We start from the raw sequence: 14,385 nt of genomic DNA, 5'->3' as shown, positions 1-14,385 counted from the left end.
CTCTTAGTAAACATGTTATCTGTGATGAAGCAAAATAAATACAGTATGTTCTCACTGAAACTGAGAGAGAAGGAAACCTTGGATTTTCTAACAAGCAAGGGATGGTAAGTGGAAATCTTTAACAACTGGTTGGTTGAATTCATATTGTGAAACCTGGATATAGAGGGCCAACTATGCTGTTTCAAGAAGTAGACTGCCTGATATACAGACATCTCATTTAATTCTCACACAAAAATCCTCAAAGGATTCAGTCTCATTTTACAGCTAAAGAAAATGAAGTTCAGGTTAGTTAGATAATTTGTCCAAGACTGCACATTTTTTGAGCATTGAAGCCCACTCAGTCTGAATTCCAGAATCTGTGCCTTTAACAACCATGCTATAGCAGTAGCTGTTTAATTTAAAAATCTTGGAAACATTTCTAAACACAAATTAATAGGCAATGGGAATTCCCTGGTGATCAAGTATTTAGGACTATATGCTTTCACTGCAGGGGCTGAAGTTTGATCCCTGGTCAGGGAACTAAGATTAAATTTAAAAAAAAAAAAAAAAGAAAAAGGCAATGTAGTGTCAGTAATATTGTATACTGCTGAAACTCAGACTCTTATAATACCTATTCATGAATCCAATTACACCTTAGACTCAAATTTTTAGGACTTAAACATCTAGGGCTTGAATATACTTTCTCTTACCTTGAGGGCAATAAGAGATACCTTTATAGGCAGGCCCCTCAACCATTCAGTAATATCTACTGATTGGTCACCATGGGCCATAACTGAGCCAGATATGGGGATAAACTAAACAAAACAGACATGACTCCTATTCTCATGGAGCGTATAGTTCAATAGAGGAGACAGTAAGTACAACAGTAGGGCTGCCACATATAGGCAAATAGGGGTTGAATTAGAGGGTCAAGGAAGGCCTCTCTCAGCAGATAATTTGAAAGTTACGTTGGATTTAGAGTGCATGTGTTTCGAGTAAGGGAAGAGCATTTCTGGCAGAGAACATCACATGTAAAGGCTTGCAGCAGGGGGGAAAAAAGCTCCAAAAATCCAAACATAAATTAATTTGATCCTGCCCTCCTCAGTATCTTTAGTTCCTAAAAATCTGAGAAGGAAGTGGCAACAGGAAAAAAGATGGCTCCTGAAACATCTAGCCATTAGCCATTCTCCAATAAGTCAGTAAGAACGTTCTTGGGGACACTTGGACCTAACGGATCCAGACTATTAAACAATATCTGAGAAAGAGAGGACCACTGGCTGTTCTGCCACATAAGAGCAGTCAAGAGACAGACCAAACATATAATCTGAGAAATTTATGATTCTTAAAAAAAAATGCTTATCATTGAAATCATAGCATTCCATGGTAAGAATTTAAAACTTGGTCCTCAAATACAACAAAATATAGATATTGAGGAGTTCAAAATTTTATGTAAAGAATGAAAAAATCTAAAATACAAATCTGATTATGACATCATCTTATTTAAAATTCCTCAAATATATCCCAACTGATTCCATGATAAAGTTCAAACTCGTTAGTCTAATCCCTGTATTCTCTCCAGTACCATTTCCAGATTCCCTGCCCTCCATACTCAGAATCTAACCATACAGCAATTTACCAGTGAACATCACACTTTTTCAAAAACAGAACAACCACCTTAAAGAAACTTCCAATAACCATGTTGTTACCATTTAAACCATCAATTTTAAAATGGACAGATAACAGTTAATTTAAAATAAAATTATGAAAAGCTACTCATCTATAATGATAATTAAGATATAAAAGCTAACATACAATGTACAAAAAAGTTATAATACCAAGAAGAGTAACTATAGGAAGGTATTTGATTTTTTTACATTGTTATAAGTAGAGGATTATATATATAAAAAAAACTATTTGTAAAATATACATATGTTTATAAAGTGACAATACACTTGCTTCTATCTAGTAGGTAGAAAAGGATGAATACAAGGAATTGTGAGTAAGCAAACCAGAGCTCACAAAAGTAGAAATTATATCAAGAATCAAAGGACTGATCCATGTGGAAGTATACATAATAACAAGGTAGAAAGAGGATTCAATGATTAATCTGTATCAGTGATTGCTTTAATACAAAAAGCACCTAGAAAGAAGTTTCAATGCTATAGTTCAGAATTATAAATTAACCAAATGTTCTGAAAAATAGAGCTAAAAGTATAAACTACATTACTAAAATCCTAGGAATGAACATTCTAGATGGATCTATCAATAATAATCAGATACTAATAAACCATACATAGCTTCTAATAATTGTAACAGACCAAGTCAATATGTAATGACAGGAATGCTGGCTAAGAAAAATCTAAAGGACACACCATTCCAGGGGAAAAAACACATTATAGGAAAAACTAAAACCTGTATAAAAAGTATGATCTAACAAAGTTTTCTGGTCATAAGTTCAGTTATTAAAAGTAGCCCAGTCATAGAATCAATGACTCAGCTGAAATACTCTGGGAAAAGCAGTCATGAACTATGCCTAACTAAAAATCAACAATAAGCCAAAAACCCAAATTCTATAACCCTGGCAGAAGTAGAGTATTATCCCTTTTCTTTTGGATCTGGTAAGATTACTATAACTCTCTGAAAATTAAAAAAATAACCCACTACTGGAATCTGGGGAAATATCAAGATATGTTGTAATCCAAAGATAAAACATGGTTAATGACTATTTTGTTTACTGGCTACTTAGGGTTCGTGGTGGCTCAGCTGGGTAAAGAACCTGTCTGCAATGTGGGAGATGGTTCAATCCCTGAGTTGAAAGATCCCCTTGAGAAGGGAAAGGCTACCCACTCCAGTATTCTGGCCTGGAGAATTCCATGAACTGTATAGTCCATGGGGTTGCAACGAGTCAGACATGACTGAGCAACTTTCAGGGTCATTGAAGTAGTCAAAAGAATCAACCACTCTAAATTTGCAATAGTAATCTTAATTGCTTAAAGATATCTAACTTGTCATCAGATTTTAATTATTTTTTTTAAAGTGATTTTAAATTAGATTTTTTTGTTTCTTAGGTATATATATTCAGTTACACAATGCAAACAGTTCTGAGTGCTCCTCTCTGTAGACAAAAGCCTCTTGGATAATACAGAATCCAATCAATAGTTATAAGCTTCTTTAAATCAGGAACTGTGTCTTATTTGACTTTATGTCATCCACCCCTAGGACAGTGCCTGCAGGATAGTCAGTTCTCAATAAATATTTCTTTTTAAGTGAATGCATGAATGATAATTATAAGAATTTGACAAACAAATAAATCAAACTCCACCCTCCTTACCTGCTTTTTTTTTCCCCTTTTGACCTGGAACTGGTTCTAAGCTTTCTTGACCTTTTCTCATTAACATGGCAAGCGATGCATCATGAGCTCTGAACAGGTCCACAACCTCATGTAAGGCAACATCTGTTATCAGATCACAGCTCAGGACCAGTACATCTGTCTGTCAAAGGAGAAGAGGAAAAGTCAGTATCACAAGGGACAAAGGATCACACAAATCATCACAGGATAAACTCACAATGTCTCAGAAGCACACACAAACCGGACACTTGTCCTCAAAACTTTTTCACAGTGGTGGAATAGATAAAATAAATAGGGTTGTTCTAGTTGAACTGTGTTGGGGGAGGGTCTGGAAATCCTACCTCCCCTTTGTGTGTGCCTTACTGCTGCTGTCCCTGAGGCACCTCTGGAATCCTGGGCTCTAAGGAAGAGAGTATGAAAACCATCACATTGTCTATTTCTGTGACTATGGAGTTAATGATCTTAAAATTTATATGTCTCTTTACAGTTTAAAAGGTGCTTTCACACAGTCTGATGATCCAATAAGGTTGTGAAATGCTTTATTTTAAAGCAGTCACTTTGCTATAAAACTAGGAAATAAATAACAGGATGAATATATTATAATGTGCCCCTCTTTGGGAAAACAGTCAAGCTAATAAACCATTATACTACAACGTTGGGTATGTATAAAAGCACTCATTTAATCCTCATAACAATACAAGTTCTGCTATTTTAAAAAGTCTGAAAAACACTGGACTACATTATTTAGGTTGAAGAATAAAGTGAATATCTAGAGAAATTTTTTAAGTGGCTCCAACTTTTCTAAGATTTTTATTTAAAATCAAGATTCTTGCTTTGGGGGAAAATAGACAATTTCAACTTACATTCTAGGAAAAAGAATCACACTTGCTCAGAAAGTTAGACTCAACCATCAGAATGCCTTATCTTACTGCCTGAAATTTCTTATTCCAAATACAGAATCTGTACTAGGACCATCATTTCTTTTCCTACATAAAACTCATTATTTATAACCTAAACAATTCCTTTTGAAGGTCTCAGGTTTAAGAAGTTCAAATTTGGATTTTTTTTTTTTCTACTCTTCTACTTATTAAGGCTCTCTTAGTTCTTTCTGGATCTTAACTGAGCTTTAAAAAAAAAGTTCCTATAAACATCTTCTTTTTAGGAAAAAAAATTCCTAAGCCTGCAACTCACCATCCAGGAATCATGAAACGTTAACAAATCAGCCCACATACATGCAAGCTAAGGAAGAAATAGACTGCAGAATCCCACTTCTTGTTAACAGTGCTTAGAAAGGCAGGAAGCATGGGCCATTACTAAAGACATGTCACTAGAGCCGCACAGAAGTTACCCCATTTCATTATAATGAAAATGACAGTTTGTTGAAGAAAAAAAACCTTTCTATTTTTCTAAGTTTCTCTAATAAGATGACTGATTTCTGCAAGCTGACTGTTCCACAATAAATTATTAACTGTACTCCAAAGTGAAGAAAACGACCCCAATGCAGATGCTTCTGAAGTGGTGACAATGCTGCCTTGGAAAAATAAATGCTGTTGTCATTCAATATCTGCAGAAAATAAATCTGTCAGCATAATGAATGCCAAACAAGTCCTGCATAATTGTGAACAGTCTGCAGCCTCGTTTTTCTCTCTGGTTTTAGATGACTTTTTGCTGAGCTGAATGCGAAATCCCCAAGGAGCACAAGAAACAGAGCCCTCCTCCTAGTGTCTGGTTGCCATCTGTTCTCAGTGTGAAAAGAAAGGAATCAGTCTGAAAGGGCAGAGCCTGGGATACAGATGGAGGTGCTATTCCGTCAGGCCCTCTTCCTGCCTCTGTTCCCAAAGAATGCACCATTCTCACTGAGACCAAACACATTCCTGCCCTCTTTGCAACCGCATTTCCAAAGAAAGTCTTTGCTGACTGACCAACGTACTTTGTTTCCAATGCTAGAAATCCTGGAAGAAGAAACTAAAATTTAAAAGTAAAATGAAATCATCCTTGTATCTTTTTAATACTATTTATTTTTGTTTAATAAAAGTTATAATTGTAAGAAAATAAATGACTATTGTTTTGTTTAATTTTTATCCTAAAAATGTAAAGGCCAGTCTAGAAATGCAAATGTTCTTCTACTAACTGGAGCCCACAGAGAGAAAGTGGAAAAACTCTTAAAAGAGCCAGAAGTATTTCTGATCACGTGTGACCACAAACCATGAATAAACATAGACTGTTTGGACTGTGAAGCAACTGTATATCTGAAATGCAATTAACTTGAAAGTTCCTGGGAGACATCAACCCTCAGCTGCCTTGTGTTCTGGTTGACCAGTTCTTTTCTAACATCAGACTATGCCTCATCTTCTGCAGAGACCAACTGGCATCTCCACAGACCTCCCTATTCACTATCTTAACAGTCCTCAGTAAACTTTACCCAAGGCTGCTCCTGTAAAGGAATGAGAGCAACGTCAAGAGTGAAAAGCATAGCTCTAAAGGACAGTAAATGCGTGCATTTTTGACCAAGAGGAAACATACAAGGTCTTCAAGGGAAGTTAGAAGATAGCACTTTAGTATTCAAGATACCCCAGAATTCAAAACTTGAACTGCTGCCAATTAGTCTTGGCTAAAGCAAACAAATAGAGCTTAGAAAACCCAATTACCAAGCCAAAGCAAAGTCCAGAAATCTGTCATTATGAGAACATTTTCAATCAAGCCAAAACCACTGAGTAAAACTAGAAGAAAAAAACAAAACCGGATGTATGCGTGTGTGGTGGTAATGGTAGGGCAGGAGGTGGGAAGAGCTACTGGGAATAGCCTCTTTTCTTTTCCTGGCAGCTGTTCCATGACAGATTGTTATAAGTAACATAATCTGGCAAACAATTTCCTACAGCAAGGAGAAAGAAAAACACAGTTACTCCCCTGGAAAAAAACTGTCAGGGTAAGGTAACTACCATGCTTTTACCCACTCAGCACTTCCACAAACAATGGCTATGATCCAAATCACCACCCAATACCCACCAGTGCCAATAAGGAACTAATAAATTCAGCTATTTAATGAGACTGTGAATTGTCACAATTTACATTTTTCTATGTGGTCCAATCTCAATCCAATCTCCAAGAGTAGTTTGGTGCTTTAATAATTCAGTTCAGTTCAGTTCAGTCACTCAGTTATGTCCGACTCTTTGCAACCCCATGGACTGCAGCACGCCAGACTTCCCTGTCCATTACCTACTTCTGGAGCTTACTCAAACTCATGTCCATTGAGTCCAGTGGTACGATCCAACCATCTCATCTTCTGTCGTCCCCTTCTCCTCCTGCCTTCAGTCTTTAATAATTACCCATGGCTAACTGCAATGGAGACCTCACTATGCTCAATTTTGGTTGAAAATGCCTGGAAAAGATTCACAATCTTCAGTCCCCAAAGTGCTCACCAAAGGGCCAGCTGCCATTTTATTTTTTACTATGGTTGGATGAGCAGGTGCAAGAAGGAATGACCAAGTTAGTATGTAAATAAGAAATGTGACAATCCTTAGGCTTTGAACTAAATATCCTTCCTCTGTTCCTTAACTTAATCACAGTGTCACCACCATCCAGGATCTAAACTCAGAAAGCTGGCCATAGCCTAGGACTGAAGTCCTCTCTCTCTGGCCAAGATCCCCTTCCCCATCCCCATATTTCACTGGTCCCAAGTCCTCGTCTTTTATTTCCATTGTCTTAGTTCAGGCCTCAAAATATTTTTCCAGTATCTTAATTGGTCTCTCTCACTGCAATTTTCCCATATTCTAATCCATACTTCAACTTCCACTGCTTCAGTTTCAGTTTTCAGTTTAGTCGCTCAGTCGTGTCCAACTCTTTGCGACCCCAAGGACTGCAGCACGCCAGGCCTCCCTGTCCATCACCAACTCCTGGAGTCTACCCATACTCGTGTCCATTGAGTTGGTGATGCCATGTAACCATCTCATTCTCTGTTGTCCCCTTCTCCTCATGCCCTTAGTCCTTCCCAGTATCAGGTTCTTTTCAAATGAGTCAGCTCTTTGCATCTGGTGGCCAAAGTATTGGAGTTTCAGCTTCTACATCAGTCCTTCCAATGAACACCCAGGACTGATCTCCTTTAGGATGAACTGGCTGGATCTCCTTGCAGTCTAAGGGACTCTCAAGAGTGTTCTCCAACACCACAGCTCAAAAGCATCAATTCTTCTGTGCTCAGCTTTCTTTACAGTCCAACTCTCACATCCACACATGACTACTGGAAAAACCATAGCCTTGACTAGACAGACCTTTGTTGGCAGAGTAATGTCTCTGCTTTTTAATATGCTGTCTAGGTTGGTCACAACTTTCCTTCCAAAGAGTAAGGCTTAAATTAATGGCTCTAGTCACCATCGGCAGTGCTTTTGGAACCCCCAAAAATAAAGTCAGCCAGTGTTTCCATCTATTTCCCATGAAGTGATGGGATTGCATGTCATGATCTTAGCTTTCTGAATGTTGAGCTTTAAGTCAACTTTTTCACTCTCTTCTTTCACTTTCATCAAGAGGCTCTTTAGTTCTTCTTCACTTTCTGCCATAAGGGTGGTGTCATCTGCATATCTGAGGTTATTAATATTTCTCCCAGCAATCTTGATTCCAGCTTGTGCTTCTTCCAGCCCAACGTTTCTCATGATGTACTCTGCATATAAGTTAAATAAGCAGGGTGACAATATACAGTCTTGACGTACTCCTTTCCCTACTTGGAACCAGCCTGTTATTCCATGTACAGTTCTAATTGTTGCTTCCTGACCTGCATACAGATTTCTCAAGAGGCAGGTCAAGTGGTCTGGCATTCCCATCTCTTTCACAATTTTCCACAGTTTATTGTGATCCACACAGTCAGAGGCCTTGGCATAGTCAATAAAGCAGAAATAGATGTTTTTCTGGAACTCTCTTGCTTTTCTGATGATCCAGCGGATGTTGGCAATTTGATCTCTAGTTCCTCTGCGTTTTCTAAAACCAGCTGGAACATCTGGAAGTTCACAGTTCACGTACTGTTGAAGCCTGGCTTGGAGAATTTTGAGCGTTACTTTGCTAGCATGTGAGATGAGTGCAATTGTATGGTAGTTTGAGCATTCTTTGGCATTGCCTTTCTTTGGGATTGGAATGAAAATTGACCTTTTCCAGTCCCGTGGCCACTGCTGAGTTTTCCAAATTTGCTGGCATATTGAGTGCAGCACTTTCACAACATCATCTTTTAGGATTTGAAATAGCTCAACTGGAATTCCACCACCTCCATGAGTTTTGTTTGTAGTGATGCTTCCTAAGGCCCACTTGACTTCACATTCCAGGATGTCTGGCTCTAGGTGAGTGATCACATCATTGTGATTATCTGGGTCATGAAGATCTTTTTTGTACAGTTCTTCTCTGTATTGTTGCCCTACAATAGTGTTCTCCAAACAAAAAGATAAATACTTATCCATTTATTGTCACTTAAATTTATTTTAAAACACACAAATCACTACAAATGATAGAATATACTCTTTCTATAACATATAAAAATACAGATACTTTTAAAAGAAGAAATAAAATTGAAAGAATTAGTTGTCGTTGTTCAGTCTTTAAGTCATGTCCAACTCTTTGCAACCCTATGGACTGCAGCACACCAGTCTTCCTTGTTCTTCACAATCTCCAGGAGTTTGCTCAAACTCATGTCCATTGTGTCAGTGATGCCATCCAACCATCTCATCCTCTACCGTCCCCTTCTCCTCCTGCCTTCAATCTTTCCCAGCATCAGGGTCTTTTCCAATGAGCTGGCCCTTCACATCAGGTGGCCAGAGTATTAGAGCTTCAAGTTCAGCATCAGTCCTTTAATGAATATTCAGGGTTGATTTCCTTTAGGATTGTCTGGTTTGATATCCTTGCTGTCCAAAGGACTCTCCAGTTTCCTCCAGCACCACTGTTCAAAAGCATCCATTCTTCGGCACTCAGTCTCTTTATGGTGCAACTCTCACATCTGTACATGACTAATTAGAAAAACCATGGCTTTGACTATATAGGCCTTTGTCAGCAAAGTGATGTCTCTGCTTTTCAATATGCTGTTTAGGTTTGTTATCGCTTTTCTTCCAAAGAGCAAGCATCTTCTAATTTCATGGCTACAGTCACCACCTGCAGTGACTTTAGAGCCCAAGAAAATAAGAATTAGAGATTCTAATATTTTCCTCTGGGACTCCATCCTGCACACCCTCTGGCTCTGAGAACACTCCATTTTGGAGATCATCGCTCTACAGGATTAAGTTCAAATTCCTTAGCATGACATTAAGGGTCTTCAAAATGTGACTCCACCTATGTAATTAGCCAGCCTCTCTCCCACAATCCCCTCCCCACATAGTTAATGTAAATTTGCTAGAGTAAACTGCCAAGAATGCATTCCCAGTTCTCTCTTTCCACCCCATCAAGATTCAGGTCTTATCATAGCTACTGGAAAACAGAGTCAATATATTGTCTCATCTAGAAATGAAGTCTTTTCTGATCCATTACTGACCTTAAATCACTAAGCTGTTTTTTTCCCGTCTAGACTTTGAACTTCACAAGGAGCTCTTATATCTTTGTATCCTCAGAATTCAACCTGCTACTAGCAAACAAAAGCATCAGTAAATACTGGCAATCTTCTTGTTACCTCCTTCTCCTTGTTTAAACTGACTCAAAGATTAGAACATCCGATTTTAGATATTTAGAAACAGCATACTTTCTGACAGAGCTGAGTGTCCTCTGTAGAACTTGTGACTATTTGGAGTTAGGGCAGGGATCACAGAGGTAACTTGGCAGCTTCCTGAAGCAATGAGGTAGGGGACGAATCTGCTGCCTCCAAAGAAAAGGCAGAGATGTCTGAAAGGAAAGAAATCAGATGCCGTTGTCCTGGACAGCATGGCTAGAGGGTGATATGCCAGATTTATAACTTTAAAATGCAGGTTCAACATTTACAGTTATAATATTTTTAGCTCATTCACCTTTCTACAATAAGTTTTCCTCTTCAAGTTAAGAACAAATAGAAGAATTCTACTCATCTTTCCTATGTGAAAATAAAAACTGAGAATGTGTTAATTTCTGTTAAATGAGTTCTACATAAAAATGTTGATTACTTCTCTTCCAGGATTTAGATATCTATAATTTAATTTTAATCTCCAAATGTACTGATATTAATAGAGAAATAACAAAGGCTTTTTATTCTCTCAAATCAAACTTTCACTTTGAAATAATTTATTATTCTTAATTTATAATAAATAACTTCATTCTTTTTCTTTGTGTCAGACACACATATGCCACAGGATAAATGTATCACTGCCCCATTTCAAGACCACAGAGTATGCTCTTACAATTACATTACATGTTTTCTGCTCGTAACTTGATTAATTTTACCCTGAAGTATATGACATAGAAACAGTGTCCAGTTTACTTAGAAACCTAAAAGTTTGGAAGAAGATCTGCAGAAGGTTGTGAAAGAGGGGCATTTATAACAATATGAGAAACAAACAACTATCAAGTTTAAACAAACGAAAAAAAAGAAACTAAAATCAGAATTTTATCATCCCCCAAAAGTAACTTCTAAGATTAGACATGTTTACTTTTCCTATTAATTACACATGTGACTTTTTTTTTTTTACACATGTGACTTTGAATAAGTCATTCCCTCTTTAGCAACAGCCTAATGAATCACATTCTTATAGAATTCTGATCCATAAAGATTCCAGTTTGGAAACTAATTACAGTCTACCTGCTACCATCATCAGTTCAGTTGGTTCTCTAAGGCTATGTTATCTCTAAGTTGATGGCAAAAACAAGTAACTTAAAATTGGACAGCATTTTACCATTTACAAAGCTTTTACATATATTTTATTTAATTATAAATTCATAATTCTAAAATATCAACATAGTTAAATTCATTTTATAGACAAAAAGTAGGCTCAGAAATACTATGTGATCTGCCCCTTTGCCATCATATTGCCTTCCAAAATAAACACACCAAAAATTGATCTGCCCCTTTGCCATCATATTGCCTTCCAAAATAAACACACCAAAAATAGATGTGGTGCTAAATGAATCTACTTCTTTATAAATACCTATGTTACATTTAAATTTGGTCAGGCATCTTACTACTTAACACTAAATCACAGTTTATAAAAAAAACTAGAAGATAGGTTAAATTACAAGATACTTGAAAACTGTAAAGTACTGTATGATTGTAAGACTTTGCTTTTATTGAAGTTAAGAATCTGTGATCATTTTGTAATGTATAAAAATATCAAATCATTATGTCATACAACACGAAACTAATATAATACTGTAAGTCAATTAATGATACTTAAATTAAAAATTAATAAACTTCTCATAATAATGACCTCCAAATCATAGGATGTAAATAATACCACTGTCACTGTTCAGGCCACATTTCTGAACATAACATTTTGAAAGAGACTTATAAATCAGAGGCACCAAAGGAAGTTATAGGGATGCTGATGGGTCTGAAAATCATGAGACTTAGCAATCCTTAAACAGGAGAAGAGAACTTAGGGATCCCACATGCCGCATGTTGGGGTCAAATAAAACAAAACACAACAAGAGAAGCACTGATGAGTTCAACATTACCAAAAACGTTCTAATATCTAGAACCTCATGAGAAATACCCATTGGAGGTTTTCAAACAAAGCCTAGCATAATCTCCATGGGAAAGAGTCATGAAACGATTCTTGTGAAGGATGAAAGATTAGATTAGATGTCTTTATAAACCTTTTCTAATTCTAAGGTCCTAAGAGTCTATCACTCATAATTATAAAAGCACCAAAGGAATTTTTAGGATGTTTTCTCTGTTCTTCATATGGTCCTCCAACCAAAGGGCCCAGAGCGGAGGAGGTAAACTTACACATTACCATTTCCAGGCTGTTTCTCTCACTTCATCACCCCAGTCATGACATGAAGCAAACGACAACAGACAGAATCATGTGTTCCTCCATGCTGCGGCTATGCGACTCCCCTGTCACCGCTTCTTCTTTAGATATTGTGAAAGTTTTAAAGTAAAGATGATAGATTGAAAGGCACAACTATAACTCCCTTTCTCAAAATATCAGTGAAATAGTAGTAATAAGATTTTTTAAACGGGCACAAACACAAAAACAGGAAAATGGGAGAGGAGACAACACTGAAAAAAATGACTCAAGTCAGTTGTAGGAAAACTGAGAAGCAACTCCGTTTATATCAGACTCCCCAAAGGGCTCAGAAACTGATATGAGCATATAGCTAGGAAGGGAGATGTTAAAATTAAACAGGTCCTTTGAAAGATCCCTCTTTTCTGTTCTGCAACCCAACTACTGCATGGGTCTCACTGTGGCAGATAGCTGGAGAGAATAAAATAGAGGATATCTGGACTGGGGTAGCATAATCACAACTGGCAGTAGGGAGAGGGGATGTACCTTAGAGAAAAGGAAGGATTTAAAAAAGAATGCATACAGGATTCTCAGACACCCAGCTCCCCTCCCTGCCCCAATCCCAGTCCTGACCCTCACGTCTTCACCTTTCAGGCAGCAGAATTTAACAGTTCTCTCTGGGAAATTTGACTAGTCTAAGAGGAAAAAACCTAAAGATACAAATATAAGATGAAGCTCACAGTCAATATGCCCCATCCACACATAAAACTTGAACAAAAAGATAAAGAAATGGAAGATATAAGAGAATAGGTAAGAAAATTAGAGTATCAGTATAAGGGATCCATTATCAGAATAGGAGGTTTCCAGAAAAAAAGAATAGGAAAAAAAAACAGATAAGAATCATCAATAAAATGATTTTTTAAACGTCCCCTAAACTGAAGGACATGAAAATCCAAGTTGAATAGTTTCACTGAGAAGAGGGCTCACCTGGATAAAAAAGATTCACATGAAAGTATATCATCATGAAATTTCAGAACATTCAGGATAAAGAGAAGATGATACAAATTTCCAGAGAAAAAGGTGATCAGATTTAAAAGGTCAGTAATTATAAAACTTTAGGACTTAACAACACTGGAAGGTAAAGACAATGGATCAAAGTCTTCAAAATTCTTAAGGATCAGCTCTTCAACTGAGAATTCTATACCTTGTCAAATTATCAATCAAGTATGAAGGTAGAATAAAAGAGATTTTTCAGGCAGGCAAAGTCTCAAAAAAATTAGCTCCAAAACAAATTTTGTCAGGAAGCGCTAGTAAGTTTTTCAGAAAACAAGGGGAGTACACCAAAAAAAAGGAAAATAAGGATTCCAGGAAACTGAAGAAAAGAGGAAAAGTAAATCCACATGATGATGAAGGGAGATGACAGAATGACAGCTGAGCACCAGGCATGGAAGGCAATCACTACTACTCTGGGAGAGACTTCTTTAGGAAGATGAAATTGATAGAAGAGCGAAGGAGCCTAAATATCTTAGGTGCTTAGACAATTAGTAAAAAAGTTGGGGTTAATCAGTAAGTGCACAGAAGGACTTCCTTGGTGGTCCAGCAGTTAAAGACTGCACTCCCAAAGCAGGGGGAATGAGTCTGATCCCTGGTCAGGGAACATCTGGCATGCCCCATGGTGTGGCAAAAGAAAGGTCATAGAAAATGAAGCTTGGCAAAGGACAAGCTATGATAATTACCCTGCAGGCAAAAAAAATGGTGTGGTAAAGGGAAAAAACTGTAGAGGACTACAAGGCTCAACAGTATACATGGTCAAACTACACAGTCAAATAAACACTAAATATTTATCTTCTAAAATTACAATATAACTACATTGCTGCTGTTGTTTAGTCTCTAAGTCACGTCTGAATCTTTTGTGACCCCATGGACTGTAGCCTGCTGGGTTCCTCTGTCCATGGGATTTCCCAGGCAAGAATACTGGAGTGGGTTGCCATTTCCTTCTGCAAGGATCTTTCTGACCCAGGGATTGAACCCACGCCTCCTGTGTTGGCAGGCGGTTTCTTTATTGCTGAGCCACTAGGGAAGCCTATAATTATATTAGAAGGAGCAAAATCCTCATGTTTCATAATAGGGAATCAATAAGTAGTGTCTATAATCGAAAGCAACAATTTAAGCATGTTATTTAGA

The 14,385-nt window shown here is 37.3% G+C and overlaps 1 protein-coding gene across 1 annotated transcript in view; it reads right to left on the bottom strand.

Moving 5' to 3' along the window:
* The window catches only part of EIF2B3 (eukaryotic translation initiation factor 2B subunit gamma), a 108,915-nt gene that overhangs the window by 68,559 nt on the left and 25,971 nt on the right, over positions 1-14,385 (bottom strand). Inside the window, exon 4 of the mRNA XM_065914239.1 lies at positions 3,311-3,470. Coding sequence (XP_065770311.1) covers positions 3,311-3,470 — 160 coding nt within the window. The remainder of the gene's footprint in view (positions 1-3,310; positions 3,471-14,385) is intronic.

This window comes from Muntiacus reevesi, chromosome 1, assembly GCF_963930625.1.
Source record: "Muntiacus reevesi chromosome 1, mMunRee1.1, whole genome shotgun sequence".
Classification (NCBI taxonomy): domain Eukaryota; kingdom Metazoa; phylum Chordata; class Mammalia; order Artiodactyla; family Cervidae; genus Muntiacus; species Muntiacus reevesi.
The sequence above is the reverse complement of the archived record's forward strand: the minus strand, read 5'-3'. Positions and strand labels throughout refer to the sequence as shown.